The following is a 23,353-nucleotide window of genomic DNA, read 5'->3' as shown; positions in this document are numbered from 1 at the left end:
CTATAGTCCTAATCAGATAGTGAGTACAGGGTTAGTAGTATTACAGTCCTCTTCTGATTTTAACCTCTATAGTCCTAATCAGATAGTGAGTACAGGGTTAGTAGTATTACAGTCCTCTTCTGATTTTAACCACTAGTCCTAATCAGATGGTGAGTACAGGGTTAGTACAGTCCTCTTCTGATTTTAACCACTATAGTCCTAATCAGATGGTGAGTACAGGGTTAGTACAGTCCTCTTCTGATTTTAACCACTATAGTCCTAATCAGATAGTGAGTACAGGGTTAGTACAGTCCTCTTCTGATTTTAACCACTAGTCCTAATCAGATAGTGAGTACAGGGTTAGTAGTAGTACAGTCCTCTTCTGATTTTAACCACTACAGTCCTAATCAGATAGTGAGTACAGCGTTAGTACAGTCCTCTGTTGATTTTTCTGGTTTTGATAGAGTATTGAGTTATAGTCCTGATCTGATGTTGAGTACTGGGTTTGTTCAGTCTGGGTCTGATATTGACTATTGGGTTAGTAGCAGGGGTTGGAACTGAAATAATTTCCCAATCGTTTCGTTCTGAACAGAATACCATTTTTTTTTGTTTCATTCCACTGTTCCGGCCATCAAAATAAAGTTCTGAACAGGTTCCAAGCCAAATAAAGAACCAGTTTATATCATTCCTTTGTGTTCCTTTTTTAACCTGTGAAATCAACAGTTTTTAAGTTAGCTCATAAAATTACTTCGCCAATCAGTGTGGATAGAGCAGGCGAGCTAGTTGTTTACATGCATGATGGACAGACAAGTGTAGCCTATGGCGTAACATGCGACTGAAATTGTGCGGGTGGGGAGAGAGCAAGAGGGTTGAGGAGGCTTGAAGCGAAGTTATGACATGCATTTTCTGAATTATCCACAGAATTATACCTAGGAGGAGCAGCTTCTATGGAGGAACTTTGAATGTCCTTTGAGCTAGCTCGCTAACATGCTTGTGTGTGCAGAGTGGCCCCAGAATTATAAACACATCTTACTATGTTGTAGTTAATAAATCCAACGTGACACGTGATAACTAACCCTAAATTATCAGCATTGAAAAGGTTCATCCATTCTTCTCTAGCCAATGAAAAATCTCTCTTCCCATCTTCTGAATCAAGCTTGTAACATCAGTACAGTAGCCTGTGCTTCGTAGGGGGGAGTTAGCCAAACAAGCACACGCACAGGCAAATATTTTCAGTTTGCAGGCAGACACTGGACTACGTTTGAGTGACAGAGTAAGGGCTTTGCATAGGCGTTTTGTTGTGGGACTAGAAAGAAGAGAAAAAAATGCCTGGAAACGTAAAAGAACATTATTAACCGGTTCTGTTCCGGAAAAGTTGGGTTCATTTTTTTTCTAGGTTCCGTTTCTGTTCCTTGACATTTTTTGCTCTTTTCCGGTTTTCTGTTCTGTCAACCGGTTCCAACCACTGGTTAGTAGTATAGTCCTCCTCTAAATACTTTCTCTCTCTGTCTGCAGGTGTGTGATACGTACCCATCAGAGCTGTTTGTGCCAAAGTCGGCCACACCTCCAGTCATCGTGGGGAGCTCTAAGTTCCGGAGCCGAGGGCGTTTACCCGTCCTGACGTACTTCCACCAGGATACCCTAGTGAGTGGATGGGGCATACTATCTGGGTCAATGGTGTGGGTTGACTCTGGAGAACAGTTGTTTTATGTTTGTTTCATTTAGGTGATTCGTCATGTTTAATTCTTATACCTGAACCAGTCATGGGTGTGAATACTGTGTTTTCTGTTTAAAAATTTCAAATGACTTTCATGACTGTTTAAATGTGGGCTTTTGCTTGGCTTGCCAAGACACACGCAGGATACTAGCACTGTATGAGTAGTGTTAAACACCACCTCTTGCTCTGAGCTGGATGTCATCACCAGTCACTTCAGCGTCTGACCCCTTCTCTCCCAGGCTGCTATCTGCCGCTGCAGTCAGCCCCTGTCCGGCTTCAGCGCTCGCTCCCAGGAAGATGAACAAATGCTGGAGGCCATCATGAAGTCCAACCCGAGCAGCGACTACATCTACGTGGTGGACACCAGGCCAAAGGTCAGAGGTCACCATAGATAGACGCTGGGGTCAGGAAGTGTTGATATACTGTAAGGTCAATGGGGGGTAATGGTACATGAATGGCGTTTCGTTTTCCTTGACGCCTCCTTGACTTGGGTGGACATCTGATCCATCCACCGTCCACATGCTGGCTCTCAGAGTGTAGTCTCTCTCCAGGCTTTGTCGATTTAAAGCTGAATATCAATGGGCGGCAGGTAGCCTAGCGGTCAAGAGTGTTGGGCCAGTAACCGAAAGGCCGCTGGTGTGAATCCACAAGCCAACTAGGTGACAAATCTGTTGATGTGCCCTTGAGCGAGACACTTAACCCTAATGGCTCCTGTAAGTCGCTCTGGATTGTCTGTTAAAAGACTAAAATGTAACACGTAATGATGTCGTCAACAGTACGTATTTGACTGTATTGTGATATAATGATTATCATCTCTCTCCAGTTGAATGCGATGGCCAACCGGGCGGCTGGAAAAGGCTATGAGAACGAGGACCACTACACCAACATCAAACTGCAGTTCATCGGGATCGAGAACATCCACGTGATGAGGAACAGCCAGCAGAAGATCATTGACGGTAATGAGTTCCTCTTTCCCTTTCTCTTCCAACCACGGCCAACGTTCTACTGAACGTCAGTCAGTATTCCTACTCAGTTCATGCACATAGTTGTCAGGTTCATGCATTCCTTTGGGTTGGCTTGTGAATGTCCCACATTGTTTGTGTGTATATAGTGGGTGAACTCAAGACTCCCTCCATGGGCGACTTCCTGTTGGGGCTGGAGAGCTCCGGTTGGCTGAAGCACATCAAAGCCGTGCTGGACGCAGGCGTCTTCATCGCCAAGGTGATACACACTGGGCAGGGCGCACGAGCACGCACACACACACACACGCACACACACAATGGGTATCAATTTCAATAATGTCATACTGTGATGTGTGTGTAGGCGGTTGCGGAGGAGGGTATCAGTGTGGTGGTCCACTGTTCGGACGGTTGGGACAGGACGGCCCAGGCCTGCTCTGTAGCCAGTGTTCTCCTGGAGCCTTACTACAGGACTATGAAGGGACTCATGGTAAGGCTTTAGCTTCCGTTCATCACACACTATCTACAGTCTAAATCAGGGCACATACAGACTCTCTTCTACTGTGATCCAATCCAGAGATATATTTAGCACACGTGGGGCCAGTTGTCTGGACCGTGGCGTCTCCATGAAGTATGTGCTTTAGTCCAGGACTAGACATCATCTTGGTCTGGGAAACTGGCCCGTCGGGTGCAAGAAAGACTGACTTAATCTCTTCTTCCTGTCTTTTAGCTGCTAATCGAGAGGGACTGGGTGTCGTTTGGTCACAAGTTTTCACACAGGTCAGTCCGTCCCACACATTTGCTAAGAACCCAACTCCTAACTCTACCGTTTGGGAGAATGAAGGTCCCTGCAGTGCCATGTATTTTACCTTCTCAAGTGGAGTCCTTCATCAGAACGAGAAGTGCATTTGTCACAGACATCATACAGCATGTTCGACCTACGCTCCGGCGGAAACGTGTCCGCTGCACTCAGGTCAGATCATAACCCCTGTGAAATTCAGCCGCTTTTGCAGCGACTGTCCGTCTCGGATTTCAGTTAGGATTGGTGAAGTAGAGTTATTCCACATCTTTGAGGTGTTCCACTCCAGTCTGTGCATGTTCTCTTATCAGCTGAAGCCATTGGCTAGATTAAAAAGGTAACTGACCTTGATGCAGTTGCCTAGAGGCATTACTGTTTAACCAATGGGTTTTAAAATTGCCATGACAACGCCCCGGGATGACCTATTAGTTCTGTGGTGGAAATTCAACACCAGGGACACCTAAAGCCAATCTTAAAATGAATCACTCTTTATTATCAGCAAGCTGGAGAGGTTACAACAAACTGCACACCGTACAGGTCTATCAGACGCTCCGCTGGGGCAGTCCCAGCATTTGTCTTATATACGGCTATACACAGACAAGTTATATTTGCATGATTTAGCATAATTAATTCATCACTACCGGTGGCTCGCACATGTGACTGAGCAATACCTCACGAGGCTCTCTGTCTCTGCGATACCTCGGTTGTTCCCATAGCAATATTCTGGACATACTGTCAAGTTGAGGAACAGGGATAGTGAGGATTCCTCCATACACGATCAGTCAGTCACCTGCGTGAACCTTTCTAATTAGTAATTAGAAAGTAGCATTGAGTCGATACGTAACACTTCCCTCACAGTTCTTTAAATCTGCTTAAAAGGGGCAATCAGCAGTGGCGAAAATAGAAGCTTGTTTTACTCCAACGTTTGTAGTCAAAGAAAATGTAAACAAACACTATATAGCCTCAAAACACGGTTAAAACTATAATTTTGTTATTTTGGACGGTCAATCCTTGCATCCATAGCTCTGTCTATGAATTTGAGGGGCAGGGAGACCGCTTCGTTATTGTTTCTACTGCCGATTGCCACTTTAAACTCCTAATGAAAGTGTTTTAAGCCGCAGTCTTTCCTTCTCTGCAGGTACAACCATCTGGAAGGTGATTCTAAGGAGGTGTCCCCGGTGATAGACCAGTTCCTGGAGTGTGTGTGGCAGCTGTCAGAGCAGTTCCCCTGTGCCTTTGAGTTCAACGAGCGCTTCCTGGTCCAGCTGCACAGACACGTCTACTCCTGCCAGTACGGCAACTTCCTGGGCAACAGCCAGAAGGAGAGGAGGGACATGGGGTGAGACTGAGGGCGCCAATGTGACAGAGGTAGTTCAGTGAACCGTGTTTGTGTTACACGAATAACCTTGCCTGAGGCGTGAATACTTGTGTTAGCTCAGCGGGCTAACAACCTTGTGGTTCATAAGGCCGCTACAATCCCATTTCATGCAGGTCTCTGCCTTTCTTACAGCAAGCTCTTCTGTACTGTAACCCCTCTCATGTATCACATCTGGTGTGGTTTTCTCCAACGTTGGCCAGGTTGCGTGAGAGGACTCACTCCCTGTGGCACCAGCTGTGGAAGGACAGGGCACAGTACGCCAACCCCTTGTACAGGGCTGACCACACCCAGACTCAGGGGATGCTACGGCCAAACACCACCCCCTACTGCTTCAAGTGAGTTACTGCACCCTCTCAGTAGACTCACTGGGAAAACAAGAGTGAAAAAGCTAGAAGGTCTGGGACACTGAATGTTTTTTATTGACTTTGTGTCTTTGGGTACATCTGAGACAAAGGGTTGTGGGTTAAAACCCTAAAATCCATCAGATGGTAGCCTGTTGTAGAAAGCACTTTACTTTATAGTACAGTTTAGATCCAGAGGGTTTGTTCAATAGTTGTAGTATGGTTTAGATCGAGGGTTTGTTCAATAGTTGTATAACGGTTTAGATCCAGAGGGTTTGTTCAATAGTTGTAGTACAGTTTAGATCCAGAGGGTTTGTTCAATAGTTGTAGTATGGTTTAGATCCAGAGGGTTTGTTCAATAGTTGTAGTATGGTTTAGATCCAGAGGGTTTGTTCAATAGTTGTAGTACGGTTTAGATCCAGAGGGTTTGTTCAATAGTTGTAGTACGGTTTAGATCGAGGGTTTGTTCAATAGTTGTAGTACGGTGTATCTTGTCTCCAAGGATGTGGAAGGGCATGTATAACCGCGTGGAGAAGAGCGCGCCCCCACGCCAGACGCCCACCGACTTACTGACAGCCGTCAGGGAGGAGACTCAGCAGCTGGAGGAGGAGCTGACCAATCACCAGGAGGTAGCACCGGGAGGGACGGCCAACCCGGGCACCAAACAAGGCATACAGACACGCTCGCGTAACGCTCCCAATGAACGCTGCCCTTTAAGGCCAATTTAAGTTTTTAGCAATGTATTATTATCATTATGAATTACTATTAACTAGTTTATGCTGTTTTAACAACTATATTATTGGGTTTTTACAGGGGAGGGGGCAAACACCAAGTCAAAGATAAGTTGAAGAAAATGTGTCTCAGAGGGGCGTTCAACAGGAGGGTTTCCGTTACATGTACAGTAGTCTGCTAGTAGTCTATAGACATAGTGATTCATTCATATTCTATCCCAGACTTACTGGTAACACTTGTTTTTTCATCTGTCCATCTTCCAGAGGATTGCAGCCCTGACGAAGGGGGATCAAACTAAGGGTAATGCGGGTCAGAGGAAGACCAACAAAGAGTGTGAGGAAGAATGCAGGCCAGGTGGGCTGGCTCCTCCCACTGGAGATGGCCCCTTCACTAGCTCCACTCAGGACTATTTCCCCTCCCAGGGGGGGCCCCCGGGCCCAGCTATGACCCTGCTCTTGGGGCCCTCCAAGGGCCCTGGCCCCGACGACCTCTCCTCGGCTTGCAGCGACATGGAATCAGGCGTGGCCGACCTCAGCAGCCCCGACGACAGTAAGGACCCCGACGAGGCCGTCTACTGCACGGCCTGAGCAAAAATGGCGATCAATGAGGGGCTTGTCGGAGGGGGGTTGCCTTGACAATTGAATATCACAGAGGTCTCTGTTTTGAGACGGGGCCAATTGGACTGGATTTGACTTGTGATCCTTTTGTTCTGTTTTCTGTGTAGTTAGTATCTGAGCACAACGTGAGCCCCTGCTGGGTATTGTGGTAACACTGGATAGCTGTAGTGGATGTTTGAACCCCATACTAGTGTAAAATGTGAACAAAAATATTCCAGGACCAAACGTTTACAGCAAAGGCAAAATACTGGTGTGTGTGCAATATTTTGTCTTAAGCTATTAGGTTGAGTTACAATGTACTGTACAACATTTTAAAACAGAAAAAAACTATGTACATTTGTTTGTACTTTCCTTCAGACCAATGCATTACATTGGTCGCACCAAGTAGGACTACCCCTCCGAAATCTATTTGTCCATTCTGAAGTCTGAACAAGCATATAGGCTACAATGTTTCCCAGTGGTATATCATGGTTGTGATCAGGAGGCAAAAAAACCTTCAGAAAACTATTGACCGTTTCACCTCGTTCTGCACTTATGAACACGACCCAGATAACACTGTCAAACATGGCACATGTTCTTGGAACATTTATCACCACCCAATCTAGTTGTTTACTGTCTCGTTCCAATAACCTGCCTTCTCACACAAATGAAGAACCACTGCACTTCTCAACTAGCCTGGATGAACAGAAATGTCCGCGTTGCCATGACTAGGCTTTTATTTGCTCTTGAAATGAAGTGAAAGTTGCTGCTTATGAGTAATGAATCGAGAGACGTACTCTTTCCTTTGGAAAGCCCATTGAACGGCGGTAACCTTTTCAGATGGTTATTCCCACTGCGGTGTATATTTCACTGTGTATACGAGTGCATTCACTAGCGCTGTAGTATGAACACTTAGGACACATTAGAAATGTTTCAACACCAGAGCACCACTTAGAATGCATGGCCAACACAGTGGTTCAATCTGAATGGGATGTGGGTGTGGATTTTGGATCTCAAATCTCTTTGTGATAGGTAGCATTAGTTAGCCTGTGTGCCATTCTGTTTCTGTCCCCTTGCCAATGTAACAGTATAACTTTGGACCGTTAGCTCGCACCAGCACGGGCACCAACCAAGGATGCTGTGTGCGCTTCTAACAGGGGCACCGAAAGCCGTGTGTTATGGTTCTAAGGGATAGAAAGCCATGTGTCACTAGCAACAATGACAAACTGACATGTGGGGAATCCTAGGTGGCTCGTTTCACCTTGTTCTTGAGACCATGTCTTGTTTTGATCTATGCTAGCTAACTGACCAACAACTGTAACAATCTATTTGAGAGACAAGTACTCATTGTGGAACATTATTTATGTTTTCAATAAACATTGGAGACTAAATATAGTTTCCATGTTGTCAACAATCTAAGCCAACCCAGTCTGTTTTGCCCCATAGTTGCACACGCGTCGGTTTTGTTGCTAAACAACCAACCCGTGTGTGGAATTGTCATGGCTTGACAACGGCTACATCCAATGGATATCCTTTCCCCTGTCGTGTTTAGTGTTCACTGTATACGTTGTTGTAAATGACCTGAAATAAACTATTCACTGTCAAAGGGAAATTACATGTGATGTGCTGGTTTAAAGCGCGTTCTTTTACAGAACGGAATAGAGTGTACATGAGGTTATGAACATGACTGTGCATTTCAGTCACACACTCAGACACACACACACTGGTCAGATGTTAATGTTGGAAAAAAAATATCAGGAATTCTTAGTAAACAAATGTTCTGAATGGTTTATTAACCTAAAGAAATTAAATAACATAGTACAAGGTGTCTTTGATTATAATAAAGCCTATTATTAACATTATTTAAATACAGTATCCGTTGTAGTTGGGTGTTCGGCAGCGTTAGCAAACTCATCGTCCAAATTCAAGTAGGTACGTATGTATGAGACAAGTCCCAAACCATCATCATTATCATCACTGGAAACTGTATACTGAAATTAGTTCAAAAGCCTAGTTCAGGATTACAATTCATACCACAATAGTTGCTTCTTAGCCTCTCAACACCAAGATGTGCTTCTCGTGTTGCTGGTAGATAAAACTCCATACTTGAGAAGAGAAGAAATGCAGCCTATGATCAAGTAAGACAAAAATGGAACATTGTTAAGCCCATCATTGATCTCAAGTATAGTCAGTCCTTACATCCATAGCTACATCTATGAATTTGAGAGGTTACACTTCTCCAGTTGTTTACCAAAAAAAAAAAGCTTTGTAGTTGTTTGAATCTCAGATTGCCCCTTTAAGGTCAGATTCCATAAACCCTTTCGTACAGTACATACTTCATCCAACAGAGTGGCGTTAGTGTGTTTACCTTTTATAAACATGTGTAAGGGGAAGGGGACGGGGCTCAGTGGCTGCTGGGGAACTGTCCGTGTGTGTTGATGGACTGTTGCAGCTTCTCCTCTTTGGCCCTTCTGCTGTGGCAGAGCTGTACAGTGAGAACACACACACACGTCCAAATATGAAATCAAACATTGACTACTGTGTAACAGACAGTGTTTACATAGAATCCCATTTCCTGGTTGTTGACTTGTTGCAGTACACCTTGTTCATATTACCACAGAGATGTTTATACAGACTCTCCATACACAACAGCTCAATGATTCCCGGCTCTCTCTTCGTGGACTATGTTATGATCCTTCTCTTCTAACTCTGCTAGTTCAGTTACTGGTGAAAGACAGACAAATCCATCCCCACACTATAGAATGCTGATACCGTTTTGACAAAGACGTGTTGAAATGTTGAAAAATACATCTGCGGTAGAATTCTGCAGTGTGCTGGTATCAGTCTTTCATGACTTGTTGACTTGACTTTGACAGTTAGTTCAGTTTACCGTCCTCTTCTCCATGAAGTTGGCCAGGAAGTCGTCGATGTCCGTCTTGCCCTCCAGGAAGCTCTCGGCCGTCTCCTCTGACTCCTCCTCCGCCTGGTGGGCTGCCACCTTCAGACGAGCCTGCAGGGCACTCAGGCTGCAGCTCTGGAGAACAACAAGTTCATAGGATGACACTTAAAAAAACAACGTTATTTTGTTTTCAAACCTCAAAATGGACTCAAACATCAAGCCAAATCCACACCCCACAACATCAGCTGTGTTGTGAATAATCTGATTATGTTTCAACCCCAAAAACATGGACAAGATGAGCAGCGAATAAAACAACTCATGGACTGGGTCATGGACTGGGTCATGGACTTGTCAATACTAATCTACTTTTGAGGTTTGAAAACATCTGATCATCACGTGTGTGTTTAGTGCAGGGAACACCTCACCTCACTGATGTCATGCTGTCTCTGCATCTTGGTCTCAAAGGCCGATTTGTTCTGGGTTAGCTGCTCGTACTGTCAACACAACAAGTAAGAACAACTAGCGTTCACAACACAATATACCGTCTATAGCAGTAGGACTGATCCCGAACAACATTTCAACTTGGCTCAATGGTACAAGGTGGTATCAGCTATAACGTTAGTAACAAACTGACAGTTGTCATGAGACATTCATACAGGTAGAGTGTGATTGCTAACGTATATTGACAGACAGACCTTCTGCATTCATTAGCCAGTGAGTGTGTATTATTCAACGGCAGGTAGCCTAGTGGTTAGAGCGTTGGGCCAGTAACCAAAAGGTTGCTAGATTGAATCCCCGAGCTGACAAGGTAAACATATGACGTTCTGCCACTGAACAAGGCAGTTAAACCCACTGTTCCCCGTTAGGCCGTCATTGTAAATGAGAATTTGTCCTTAACTGACTTACCTAGTTAAATTTTTTTTTTAAATACAAATTCTCACCTTGAACAGCATTTCTTGTCTTGTCCCCTCCAGCTGAGGTTCCAGCTGCAGGTTCTTCTCTGGGAGAGAGATGACCAAGACATGTCAGTGTGTGTCCCAGGGCAGCAGTGAACTCAGCTTCAACACTTCCCCACTTTCTAGCACACACTCATTTCACTACCTGCCCATATGAACTGACTGAGGATCTGTGTAACCATAGCGATTATGAGCTTGACACCAAAAGTGTCTCTCTGGGGACAGTTTGAGCATTTGGGCTCTCTGGGGAGAGTTTGAGCATTTGGGCTCTCTGGGGAGAGTTTGAGCATTTGGGCTCTCTGGGGAGAGTTTGAGCATTTGGGCTCTCTGGGGAGAGTTTGAGCATTTGGGCTCTCTGGGGAGAGTTTGAGCATTTGGGCTCTCTGGGGAGAGTTTGAGCATTTGGGCTCTCTGGGGAGAGTTTGTGATTTTGGGCTCTCTGGGGAGAGTTTGTGATTTTGGGCTCTCTGGGGAGAGTTTGTGATTTTGGGCTCTCTGGGATAGTAGCGCTTCATCTCCTTACTGAGTCAGATGAACTCATGGATAAAAATGTTATGTCTCTGTGTGCAGTTTGAAGGGAGTTGTAGGTCGTTTCTGGAGCCGTTGCTAACTAGCGTTAGCATGACTGGAAGCTCATAATAACCATGGTCCTTGCTCTAGCATTTGTTTGTGTGTACATGGTGGGTCACAAGAAAACACTAAAGGCTTTGGCTATACAGTGTCACCCACTGCCCAGTCAAGTTTAGCAACCGCCACTAGTGTGTAGGGGGACTCACTGGCCATGTCCACGATGCTGTTGACCAGCTCCTCCTTGTCAGTGGTGACCTGTTTGAGCTGGGGCAGACACACAAACAACTCCAGCAGCACGTCCTCCTGCTCACTCATGTCCTTCAGCTGGGACACACTGGGGACAATACACACACAGTCAGTCAGTCAGAGAGGGATATGGTGGGACAGATGGATGAAATCATACCTTGAAGGCAGAACACAGTGTGTCAGAGTGAGCAATGAGCTGTCGCCCACTCTCAGCTATGATGTGGGCGTGCCCCAAGGGTCAATACTGGGGCCCCTCCTGTTCAGCCTGTACATTAATGATCTGCCTTCTGTCTGTACTGGGTCTGAAGTTCAAATGTATACAGATGATACAGTGATATATGTGCATGCAAAGAGCAAACAACAAGCTGCACAAGAACTCACTACTGTAATGGTCCAGGTTACAAAGCGGCTCAGTGACTCGTGTTTGTAACTCAATGTGAAAAAAAAAAAAGTATGCATGTTCCTCACAAAGAGGACAACTGATGCCGCTGAGCCAGATGTCTGTGTCAGGGGAAAAGCTCCACGTGGTATCCGATTTTAAGTACCCTGGAATCATACTCGATTCCAACCTCTTATAAAAAGTAGGTGAACAAGGTAACTCAAATAACCAAATTCAACTAAGCTAATTTGCGATTCATACGAAATTGTTTGACTACAGAGGTAGAAAAACTGTACTTCAAATCTATGATACTCCCCCACTTAACATACTGCTTGACTAGTTGTGCCCAAGCTTGCTGTACAACATTAAAACCCATTCAGTCTGTCTACAAACAGGCTCAAAGTGCTTGATAGGAAGCCCAATAGCCATCATCACTGTTACATCCTCAAAAAGCATGAGCTCCTGAGTTGGGAAAATCTTGTGCAATAAATTGATGCATGTCTTGTATTCAAGATCCTAAATGGCCTGGCTCCTCCTCCACTCAGGACTTTTGTTAAACAGAAAACCCAAACCCATGGCAGCAGATCCACAAGGTCTGCCATGAGAGGTGACTGTATAGTTCCCTTAAGGAAAAGCACCTTTTAGTCAATCTGCTTTCTCTGTGAGAGCTTCCCATGTCTGGAACATACTGCAATCAGACACAAACAACTGCACCACCTATCACATCTTCACAAAAAACATGAAGACATGGCTAAAGGCCAATCAGACTTGAACATAATCCCTATCTTTGTATTGCCTCTTTCCATGTTGTCTGTAGCTTGTGTGGTGTGGAAACACTGTTGCTTTTACATATTTTGTTTAGTTGCTTTCTGTGTTATATTTCTCTGTCTGCGTGCTACATGTTGCTTGTTCTATGTTTCTCTGTCTGCGTGCTACGTGTTGCTTGTTCTATGTTTCTCTGTCTGCGTGCTACATGTTGCTTGTTCTATGTTTCTCTTTCTGCGTGCTACGTGTTGCTTGTTCTATGTTTCTCTGTCTGCGTGCTACATGTTGCTTGTTCTATGTTTCTCTTTCTGCGTGCTACGTGTTGCTTGTTCTATGTTTCTCTGTCTGCGTGCTACATGTTGCTTGTTCTATGTTTCTCTGTCTGCGTGCTACATGTTGCTTGTTCTATGTTTCTCTGTCTGCGTGCTACGTGTTGCTTGTTAATATGTTTCTCTGTCTGCGTGCTACGTGTTGCTTGTTCTATCAGTGCTCTGTCTGCCTGTTGCTTGTTATATGTTGCTCTTTCTGCATGCTACGTGTTGCTTGTCCTATGTTGCTCTGCATGTGCTTACTGCTCATTGTTTGTCTGTATTGATATTGTCATTGTTTTTTAATAACCTGCCCAGAGACTGCGGTTGAAAATTAGCCGGCTGGCTAAACTGGCACTTGTAAAAATACAAATAAATAACTCAAACACGGGAGAGGAAAACGCTAATATGTAGGTTGATGTGGGATTAAGTGATGGGAACCCAAACGTGAAGGTTCAGAATTGGAATACAATATAACTTTATTGTCCAAACAAGATGGAATATCCCTGATTGATCATTGGCTGTCAATTATTTACCTGCCTATCAGTGAAAGCTGGTGGGACGAGGTATAGGAGGACGGGCTCATTGAAATGGCTGGAATGGAATACATGGAACGAAGTCAAACATGTGGTTTCCATATGTTAGATACCATTCCAGCCATTACAATGAGCCTGTCCTCCTATAGCTCCTCCCACCAGTCTCCACTGAAACCTATATACATATCATTATATCTAACCGTTTATTTGAGTCGTGTCCTCATACGTTACATTTGGACTCAACGGCCCAAAAAGTGGGCGACGTATTAAACTCCAGTGGCAGAATGCACATACCTCATTTCAGACAGCTCAGGAAATGTTTCAGGAATCTCAGGCATCTTGTACATGTGGCCGTTCAACCCAGCCTGTTGCAGACAGAGTGATATCACGTCTTATGTAGCTAACCAACACATAAAACAAGTAGCTAAGCACTTGACCATCACAGCAGTACTCCAGTACAGAAGCTCTAGTCCGCAGGTGACTGACAGGCCTCAGTGCCTGGCAACAGTTGTTAGGGTATTGTGTGCTTAGGGCTGGTGGTGAGGTGTTTTGAAAATAAAGTATAATAATATAATAGATGCCCCCAATGATTCTAACTAGAAGAACAGGTCAGTATGTGGGTATTTGTCTGTCCTGATGAAACATTGCTACATTAAACCTCTTGGGGCGTCTAAACTGCATGCCAAGTAGTCTCCTTAACTTATACATTTAGGTATTATGTCGGTATTAGCCAGATACTACTGGGTAAACTACACTTCAATGAACCTGTGGTAGTACGTTTACCTGGGAGTCTGAGGTGGGTACAGGGAGAGGCAGGTCGGTGATGAGGCCGTAGACAGGGGCTGCTGCCCAGGGAGGGCAGTGACCATGAGCTCCCTCTACACCCGCGTGGGGCATGGGAGGAGGGGTGGGGCCCACGGGGCACAGCCCGTAGTGGAAGCTCTGTGTGGGGTAGGGAGGCATTCCCGACGGCTTGTACATGTTACTGCACCACAGAGAGAGATGGCAGGGAGGAAAGATGGGAGAAACAGAAAGCTGATGAGAATGGGTTCCCTTTCTGAAGAAACTGTAAAGCTATGGCAGTTATTATGGCCGTCTCATGTGACTTTTTACACCTTTTGATCGTCCTTTCATTGCGTATTACATGCAACCCAAATAATTTGCCTTCAACGGCCAACAAAGGATTACATGATGACATGTTATGTGTGTGTGTGGTACTGACTAAGGGAAGCCGGTGGGGCCAGACGTCAGGACCGGTGGACTCTTCCAGAACTCATCCAGGAGACTCTGGATGACTTTGCCCAGATCTGAGTGCATTCCAAACTGAGAACAAATTAACATAGGCCTGTTAGCTTCATGACAAGCACATGAATACCAGATATTTGCATCCATGTCAACACCTGCCCTTATACAGACAATGAACTAGTAACGAAACAAGTATAAATACCTAGAGAAAAACATAAAATGGTTACCATTCAGATCACCACAGATTTTGCTACCCTTGTCTCTTGTATTGTTGACGTAGACCTAAATAACATCATATCTAGTTGAGAAGTACTTACATTAGTAATGAGGGGGCTGGTAACCATGGTGCCATTGTTGCTGTCTACCAGGTGATGTCCTACTGGAGGGTACACACTGACTACTGGTTTCTCCTGGGGAAACTGAGGCGGAAGCAAGCTGCAGAGGATGAGAAAGAGAAGAGGGAGATAGGGGGGAGAAAGGTAGAGAGAGAGGTCATTGAAAGTGATAGTAGCCTATGAGTTCTGAGGGTTTGAGTCCTATTGATCCTGCAAGAAATAATCAACAAGTCAGACATAGCCAGGTAAATGTAAGATTTACCTAGCTCTACTGTAAACCAATGGCAGGATGAGCTATTGGGGTTTACATACATGTTGACACTGATAGGACAACATGCTCATTTGTTCATGCTAAAACGTAAACATGTATGCATCTGTTAATGCTAACTCTGTAAACATGCAGCTCACTCACATGTTGACGCTGATGGTTGAGTTGTTGACCGTGAAAGGGATTCTGTACTCCACATCTTTCTGGATCTCTGCTAAGCTGTAGGAGAAGAAAACCGAAACATATAACGTTAGATACAAACCAGTTTATCCACCTTACACACAATACTTTGAAAGGTGCCAACACGTCAATCCAAAACATATTTAGCTAGCTAGAATATTGAAAAAGATAGTGACATACATGTTATACATTAGACATATTGTTCATATTAGTTACATAACGTTACAATTATGTCACCTATAAAGTTAGGCTGAATATCTAGAAGAGAGCTGAGAGGCACCTCTCTCTAATATTACTTGTAAACAATACATAATACTTTAATCTGACCTAGTCCCATCAACTGTCGGTGTTGCGATGGGGGGCACTAACGTCAGCTAGCTAGCTAGACATCGCACGATACACACTAATTACACCTTGTGACAACGCTTTAAATAGTAGCAAATACTTTAGCTAGCTATCAAGGCTGACAAGCCACGGATTAGCCATAACTAGCTAGTTAGCATTGCTAGTACGTGATGTTGATTTACCTGGAGTGGGCAGCTTTGAGAGACTCGATCTGCCGTTGTCTTTGTTGCTGCAAGCTATTTAGAGGTGGGAGAGGTCCGGAACCCTTGGATAAGGGGAAAAGCCAGTTCATCCTATTCTGGCTGGGCACGAGCTTGAACTTAATGACTAGCTAGCTAATGAATTAATAAATCACTATCCAGCCTCAACAAGAACAGACGAGACAGACAAGGGAAGGAGAAAACCCCGTCGAGATGTAGCAAATGTTCGCTAACCTGTACCTTCTAGCTACTTGCACAGCGATAACTCGGTTTGGCATATCTTAGATGGTCGTAAAAAATAACTATTCAGTTTCTCCGCTTGAAGCATTTATCCAAAATTGGCACTGTCATTCTTGGTAAGCTTAGTAGCTACCGAGCACACAAACGGATAATAGGAAGACAACAACCCTCGTTGTGTACGAGCATGATTAAGTAGTTTGCGTACTACCTCACTGTACACAAAGAAACCAGGAAGGTAAATTGACAAGTATTTTTGTGAAAAAATATAACTATACTGAGACATGTTTAAAAGGAAGAAAATTATTTAGGCAAATGTAACATAATTGTAATGTTTTTTTTTACATTCTCCGCATCAGGAGTTGAGAGGTCAATACGCATACTTCAGTGACGTCACCGTATGTTTTACAGTTTGTACCACAGCATTCCTATGGTTTCTACTGTCACTACAAAGAACATCGATTGGGCAATGGGGGAAAAAATACTCTAGAAGATTTATGATAACACCCGGCACATAAACGATATTATGCCACCTACTATTGACATTACATATAATCTATACATACTGGTTGTTATCAGTGTTCTTGTTTTATTTACACAGAAGGTAGAGTTCTGACTGGATTAAAATCACATATCTCATATACAACGTCATAGCAAGGCTGACAACAAGAACATTAAACGGTATTGAAACCAACTGTTACTGTGATAAACCATTTATTAACCTGAACTAGAGGACATATTTGGTACATGTTAATATTGACAATATTTAGAGCTAACCACTCTGATCATATTCCCTCCCTCAATGCTCCACAAGGAAGCAAAGAACGGTCATCAATGGCAGAGAGCAGATGAACTGAATCATTACTCAAAGCCCGTTTCGCGCTCAGAAGGGAATATCGCATCTCATCATCGTGGGTAGCGAGACCAAACACTTTAGAAACACATTTCTCAAGTCAAGAACTATAGAAATGATCCCTGAAAGTATAGTCTTAATTAAATTGAGGGCGAGCGAGGCTAGCGTATATCGGAGCTGTCATTCTTACTAACGGTTTCCCACCGTACAAAGAGCACACTATAGGACCACGTGGCCGAAATCATGCTTAATCGGGTTACTTTCATCAATAGGTCACATATGGAATCAGTTATTGTCGTGTTTTGTGCCCAAGAAAGCTTCACAAAATACATGTTCAAGTTGCTTCCACAATAGAACTGTGCAAATGAGGGAGGTGCCAGAAGGTACTCATTGCAGTTGTTATGGGACTGGCATTGGCTGAAAAAGTCAATGGCCTACAATAGAAGAAATACAAGAAAATCAAACGTTGAAATCAAATGTAATTGAAAAGGTAGAGTTGTGACTCGATTAAAATCACATATCTCCTATACAACGTCATAGCACGGCTGACAACAAGAACATTAAACAGTTTTGAAACTGTTATAGTGATGATCTCTTTATTAACCTGAACTACAATACATGTACCACAGAAGTTAATATTGACAATATTTAGAGCTAACCACTCTGAACTAACGGTGTCCCACCGTATAAAGAGCACACTATAGGACCACGTGGCTGAAATTGAGCTTATTGGGCTACAAACAGTTGTTATACCCATGAAAGCTTCACAAAATACATGTTCAAGTTGCTCCACAATAGAACTTTGCAAATGAGGGAGGTGCCAGAGGGTAATAGTGCAGTTTTTAGGGGACTGCTATTGGCTGAAAACGTCAATGGCCCACAATAGAGAAAATACAATTTAGATATAAAATGTAATTGAACAATTGGAATTAGAACTGGATTGGCATGATGGAGATTGCTTTGCAATAAATGTTCTATGCAATACTACGTCTGATATTGAACAGCATTGAAGCCAGCTGAACGATTTTCATGAAATAATAACTGACATCCAGATGAGTTGTAACAGTGTAAGTAAACCTAATGATTCGTTTGATATTCAACACTATTTAGAGCTAACCACTCTGATCATATTCCCTCCCTCAATGCTCCACAAGGAAGCAAAGAACGGTCATCAATGGCAGAAAGCGGATGAACTGAATCATTACTCAAAGCCCGTTTCGCGCTCAGAAGGGAATATCGCATCTCATCATCGTGGGTAGCGAGACCAAACATTTTAGAAACACATTTCTCAAGTCAAGAACTATAGAAATGATCCCTGAAAGTATAGTCTTAATTGATATCGGGGCGAGCGAGGCTAGTGTATATCGGAGCTGTCATTCTAACTAACGGTGTCCCACCGTATAAAGAGCACACTATAGGACCACGTGGCTGAAATTGAGCTTATTGGGCTACAAACAGTTGTTATACCCATGAAAGCTTCACAAAATACATGTTCAAGTTGCTCCACAATAGAATTTTGCAAATGAGGGAGGTGCCAGAGGGTAATAGTGCAGTTTTTAGGGGACTGCTATTGGCTGAAAACGTCAATGGCCCACAATAGAGAAAATACAATTTAGATATAAAATGTAATTGAACAATTGGAATTAGAACTGGATTGGCATGATGGAGATTGCTTTGCAATAAATGTTCTATGCAATACTACGTCTGATATTGAACAGCATTGAAGCCAGCTGAACGATTTTCATGAAATAATAACTGACATCCAGATGAGTTGTAACAGTGTAAGTAAACCTAATGATTCGTTTGATATTCAACACTATTTAGAGCTAACCACTCTGATCATATTCCCTCCCTCAATGCTCCTCAAGGAAGCAAAGAACGGTCATCAATGGCAGAAAGCTGATGAACTGAATCATTACTCAAAGCCCGCTTCGCGCTCAGAAGGGAATATCGCATCTCATCATCGTGGGTAGCGAGACCAAACATTTTAGAAACACATTTCTCAAGTCAAGAACTATAGAAATGATCCCTGAAAGTATAGTCTTAGATTTTAGACGTGCGAGCAAGGGTAGGCCATGTTGGCGCAATCATTCTGACTGCCGGTTTCACAGCTACCTCCCTCACTGTCACTACCTACAGTCGCTTCTCACTGTATACAGAGCGCGATACAGCAGCACGTGGCAGCAGCCTTACTATTGACCTTTTCTTTTTCAGGTATCACATTGTATTAAATGAAAGTAACAGTTCATAATCATATAATATAATTTACTGGCTCACAAAAAGCACACATGTCCCAGATTCACAGAATACATTCTCTAGTTGCCTAAAATTAAATAATGGGAGGTACCTACCAGAGGCTGGTCAGCTTTTGGGCGACTACTACCATTGGCTGAAAAACCCAGTGGTATACCTTAGATAATATATTTATTGTTTTATACTGAACACAAATATAAACGTAACTAGAACAATTTAAGCTAGTTTACTGTGATAGTTCATATAAGGAAATCGTTCAATTGAAATAAATTAATTACGCGTAATCAATGGATTTCACATGACAAAGGTGCCTTCTCAACCCCCTCCTGTACTCCCTGTTCCCCCTATGACTGCGTGACCACGCACGCCTCCAACTCATTCATCAAGTTTGCAGACGACACAACAGTAGTAGGCCTGATTACCAACAATGACGAGACACCCTACAGAAAGGAGGTGAGGGCCCTGGCGGAGTGGTGCCAGGGAAATACCCTCTCCCTCAACGTCAACAAAACGAAGGAGCTGATCGTTGACTTCAGGAAAGAGCAGAGGGAGCATGCCCCTATCCACATCGACAGGACCGCAGTGGAGAAGGTGGAAAGCTTCAAGTTCCTCGGAATACACATCACTGACAATCTGAAATGGTCCACCCACACAGACAGCATGGTGAAGAAGGCGCAACAGCAATTCGGCTTGGCGCCCTAAGACCCTCACAAACATTTACAGATGCACAATTGAGAGCATCCGGCTGTAACACCGCCTGGTAAGGCAACTGCACCGCCCACAACACGCAGGGCCCTCCAGAGGGTGGTGTGGTCTGCACAACGCATCACTACGGTCGCACTGCCTGCCCTCCATAGACCTGATGTCACAGGAAGGCCAAAAAGATCATCAAGGGCATCAACCACCCGAGGCACTGCCTGTCCACCCCGCTATCATCCAGAAGGCGAGGTCAGTACAGGTGCATCCGGCTGTATCAAAGCTGGGACCGAGAGACTGAAAACCAGCTTCTATCTCAAGGCCATCAGACTGTTAAATAGCCATCACTACCAGGTTACCACCCGATTACTCAACCCTGTACCTTAGAGGCTGCTGCCCTATATACATAGACATGGAATCACTGGCCACTTTAATAATGGAACACTAGTCACTTTAATAATGTTTGCATACTGTTTTACTCATCTCATATGTATATACTGTATTCTATTCTACTGTATTTTAGTCAATGCCACTCCCGACATTGCTCGTCCTAATATGTATATATTTCTTAATTCCTTTATTTTACTTTCAGATGTGTGTATTGTTGTGAATTGTTAGATACTACTGCACTGTTGGAGCTAGGAACACAAGCATTTCGTTACACCTGCAATGACATCAGCTAAATATGTGTATGTGACCAATACAATTTGATTTGACTGAGCAGGGGCCCACCCACTGGGGAGCCAGGCCCAGCCAATCAGAACAAGTTTTTCCCCACAAAAGGGCTTTTTTACAGACAGAAATACTCCTCAATTTCATCAGCTGTCTGGGTGGCTGGTCTCAGATGATCCCGCAGGTGAAGAAGCCGGATGTGGAGGTCCTGGGCTGGCGTGGTTACACCTGGTCTGCGGTTGTGAGGCCGTTTGGACGTACTGCCAAATTCTGTCAAACAACGTTGGAGGTGGCTTATGGTAGAGAAATTAACATTCAATTCTCTGGCAAGAGCTCTGGTGGACATTCCTGCAGTCAGCAAGACAATTGCATGCTCCCTCAAAACTTGAGACATCTGCGGCATTGTGTTGTGGGACAAAACTGCACATTGTAGAGTGTCCTTTTATTGTCCCCAGCACAAGATGTGATGATCATGCTGTTTAATCAGCTTCTTGATATGCCACACCTGTCTGGTGGATGGACTCGCTTGGCAAATGAGAAATGCTCACCAATAGGGATTTAAACAAATTAGTGCACAAAATTTAAGAGAAATAAGATTTTGGTGCATATGGAACATTTCTGGGATCTTTTATATCAGCTCATGAAACATGGGACCAACACTTTACATGTTGTTTATATTTCTGTTCAGTTGAGTTGTACTGCAGCTGAAAAGTTGGCATTGTTGACATCATTGCTATGATGAATGGAAATAGATTATCTTTCTTTTTCCAGCGCAACATCAAAGATGAATAACAGCGCTGAAATTACATTATTAAACTATTGCATCAATGTAATACTATGAAATGTTTGTTTAATTTTCACTTTAACAAGATTAAGAGTACAAATCTCTCAGAAATGCAAATATGGTCAGCATTGCTGTGTGCTGCTGGTTATAACATGGCAATAAAGAAGAGAGAGAAAAGAGGGACCAGTTTCATGTTTTAAGTGAGATGATGCAGTTTTGCACGTTGTTATTTATTTTTCTTTGATATCGTGCAATATTCTGTTATTATGTTGTTCAGATTGTGTTCGTTTTGAATTGTTAAATTTATATGCACTTTGTTTATATACATTAAAAAGTTATACTTTAAATGCACATGTGTAATAGCATCCTTCTTTTTTACATTCAATTTGTGGGATGCTGCAGTTTTGCAAATTGTTATTTATTTTTCTTTAATATGGTGCAATATTCTATTATGCTGTTCAGATTGTATTCGTTTTGAATTGTTAGATTTATAGGCACTTTGTTTATATACATTAAAAAGTTATACTTTAAATGAAAATGTTTAATAGCATTCTTTTCCATAACAAACCAATGCATTTTTAAATACATTGTGGTTAAGGTAGAGTATGATTTCATTTAATAATTTAATTAGAATTGTTTTAACACCAATCATAGTCAAACTATCGCAAACCGCTTGACTTGAAAAATACAAACCATATTTTTTTAAAGAGCCGCTTGGGAGCCAAGAGAGCCGTCTCTTTTTGGTGAGCTGAGCCGGACAAGCCGGCTCACTGAAAAGAGTCGGAATGCCCATCACGATCATATTCCCTCCCTCAATGCTCCACAAGGAAGCAAAGAACGGTCATCAATGACAGAGAGCAGATGAACTGAATCAGTACTCAAAGCCCGCTTCGCACTCAGAAGGGAATATCGCATCTCATCATCATCATCATGGGTAGCGAGACCAAACACTTTAGAAACACATTTCTCAAATCAAGAAATATAGAAATTATCCCTGAAACTATAGTCTTAATTCAATGCGACAATAGACAATGGGCCTGATTGGACAGCTCAGAGCTTCTGCTCTTTTCTGTCCATAAAAACAAATTAATTAGTGGAAGAGGCAGGGCAGGCCAGGAGCAAGGAAGGAGGGTCTGGTCAAGCAAGGCATCCCCCGAGTCTAAATGCACTAAGGTTTTATCAGAACAGGCATAGATTAGTTACTCTATTTTTTCCTTTCCCGACATAAGTTTATTGTGTTTAAAACCAACTTTATTAAAATTACAGCTCACAGCCGTGCACCGGGAGAGGGAGGGCTAAGGAATGCATCCGCCTACAGTTGAAGTCGGAAGTTTACGTACACTTAGGTTGGAGTCATTAAAACTCGTTTTTCAACCACTCCACAAATTTCTTGTTAACAAACTATAGTTTTGGCAAGTCGGTTAGGACATCTACTTTGTGCATGACACAAGTAATTTTTCCAACAATTGTTTACAGATTATTTCACTTATAATTCACTGTATCACAACATTTTTATTATTTTTCTACTTTTATTACTTCACCATAAAGTTTGAGATCTATGGGTCTCTTGTTTTTATTGCTGGTGCTTCTGGTAAAGAGGACACATTGAGTCTTTTGTGGGTTCAGTTTTACTCGCCACATGTTAGACCATGTCTCGATCATTTCAATAAACTTCTGGAGTTTGTTTGCAGCAAGTTGAGGACATTTGGAGCTGGACCAGTAGCAGAGGTCATCGGCAAACTGTGAAACTTGGCCTATGGTGGGTGGAGGGTAATAAATGTCTGATATGTATAGTAGAAAAAGTAGTGGGCTTAGAACTGCCCCCTGTGGGACACCTGCTTCAGGGGTAAATGGTGGGGATATTGCTGTGGAGACCTTCACTTTAATTATACGGTTGTGGAGAAAGCTTGTGACAATGTTTCTGAAGGAGAGTGGTAGTTTGAGATTGGAGTCTGCAAGACGGTAGCACAACCCATTGTGTCACATCTTATCAAATGTTATTTTTATATCAAAGAAAACCACCAGGGTAAGTAATTTTTTCTTGATATTCTGAAGGATGTCCTCTGACAGTCTTAGAATGTTATTGGTAGTTGATCTTGTTTTTCTAAAGCCAGCTTGGTGGATT

General features: G+C 43.2%; 2 protein-coding genes and 4 non-coding genes across 10 annotated transcripts in view; 1 reads left to right on the top strand and 5 right to left on the bottom strand.

Moving 5' to 3' along the window:
- mtmr7b (myotubularin related protein 7b) overlaps nucleotides 1-8,113 on the top strand; it is a 14,952-nt gene extending 6,839 nt beyond the window's left edge. For 3 of the 5 annotated variants that reach the window (XM_071407796.1, XM_071407795.1, XM_071407799.1), the window contains 10 exons: nucleotides 1,495-1,623; nucleotides 1,936-2,070; nucleotides 2,520-2,652; nucleotides 2,808-2,917; nucleotides 3,020-3,145; nucleotides 3,386-3,435; nucleotides 4,593-4,793; nucleotides 5,033-5,167; nucleotides 5,676-5,802; nucleotides 6,169-8,113. In XM_071407796.1, the coding sequence (XP_071263897.1) occupies nucleotides 1,495-1,623; nucleotides 1,936-2,070; nucleotides 2,520-2,652; nucleotides 2,808-2,917; nucleotides 3,020-3,145; nucleotides 3,386-3,435; nucleotides 4,593-4,793; nucleotides 5,033-5,167; nucleotides 5,676-5,802; nucleotides 6,169-6,492 (1,470 nt within the window). In that variant the 3' untranslated portion in view covers nucleotides 6,493-8,113. Of the gene's footprint in view, nucleotides 1-1,494; nucleotides 1,624-1,935; nucleotides 2,071-2,519; nucleotides 2,653-2,807; nucleotides 2,918-3,019; nucleotides 3,146-3,385; nucleotides 3,436-4,592; nucleotides 4,794-5,032; nucleotides 5,168-5,675; nucleotides 5,861-6,168 lie in introns of all 5 variants that reach the window. The other 2 variants (XM_071407798.1, XM_071407797.1) reach the window with 2 other exon arrangements.
- Nucleotides 8,114-8,269: 156 nt separating this feature from the next.
- vps37a (VPS37A subunit of ESCRT-I) lies at nucleotides 8,270-16,184 on the bottom strand. The gene is made up of 12 exons (XM_071407800.1): nucleotides 15,716-16,184; nucleotides 15,153-15,227; nucleotides 14,723-14,840; nucleotides 14,383-14,483; nucleotides 13,944-14,145; nucleotides 13,455-13,525; nucleotides 11,133-11,260; nucleotides 10,342-10,400; nucleotides 9,826-9,894; nucleotides 9,392-9,535; nucleotides 8,870-8,986; nucleotides 8,270-8,629 (listed from the first exon to the last, which is right to left on the bottom strand). Exons 1-11 carry the CDS (start codon nucleotides 15,823-15,825, stop codon nucleotides 8,906-8,908), a joined length of 1,158 nt encoding a protein of 385 aa, XP_071263901.1. The 5' UTR covers nucleotides 15,826-16,184; the 3' UTR covers nucleotides 8,270-8,629; nucleotides 8,870-8,905.
- Nucleotides 16,185-16,745: 561 nt separating this feature from the next.
- LOC139579888 (small nucleolar RNA U3) lies at nucleotides 16,746-16,961 on the bottom strand. The gene has a single exon (XR_011675896.1). It is a non-coding gene; the product is annotated as a small nucleolar RNA U3 (small nucleolar RNA).
- Nucleotides 16,962-17,938: 977 nt separating this feature from the next.
- Nucleotides 17,939-18,154, bottom strand: LOC139579929 (small nucleolar RNA U3). Its single transcript, XR_011675936.1, has one exon. It is a non-coding gene; the product is annotated as a small nucleolar RNA U3 (small nucleolar RNA).
- A 498-nt stretch (nucleotides 18,155-18,652) lies between these two features.
- LOC139579899 (small nucleolar RNA U3) lies at nucleotides 18,653-18,868 on the bottom strand. The gene has a single exon (XR_011675907.1). It is a non-coding gene; the product is annotated as a small nucleolar RNA U3 (small nucleolar RNA).
- A 3,148-nt stretch (nucleotides 18,869-22,016) lies between these two features.
- LOC139579872 (small nucleolar RNA U3) lies at nucleotides 22,017-22,238 on the bottom strand. Its single transcript, XR_011675887.1, has one exon. It is a non-coding gene; the product is annotated as a small nucleolar RNA U3 (small nucleolar RNA).
- Between the last annotated feature and the right edge of the window lie 1,115 nt (nucleotides 22,239-23,353).

This window comes from Salvelinus alpinus, chromosome 6 (assembly GCF_045679555.1).
Source record: "Salvelinus alpinus chromosome 6, SLU_Salpinus.1, whole genome shotgun sequence".
NCBI lineage: Eukaryota > Metazoa > Chordata > Actinopteri > Salmoniformes > Salmonidae > Salvelinus > Salvelinus alpinus.
This window is presented reverse-complemented; position numbering and strand designations above follow the sequence as displayed.

Excerpts from the sequence above, each read along its gene's own strand:
- vps37a (XM_071407800.1), bottom strand. The coding sequence starts at position 15,825 with ATGAACTGGCTTTTCCCCTTATCCAAGGGTTCCGGACCTCTCCCACCT. Across the intron at positions 9,895-10,341 it reads GACAAGAAATGCTGTTCAAG|TACGAGCAGCTAACCCAGAA; the intron begins GTGAGAATTTGT and ends TTGTGTTGACAG. Across the intron at positions 9,536-9,825 it reads GACAGCATGACATCAGTGAG|AGCTGCAGCCTGAGTGCCCT; the intron begins GTGAGGTGTTCC and ends GTTGTTCTCCAG.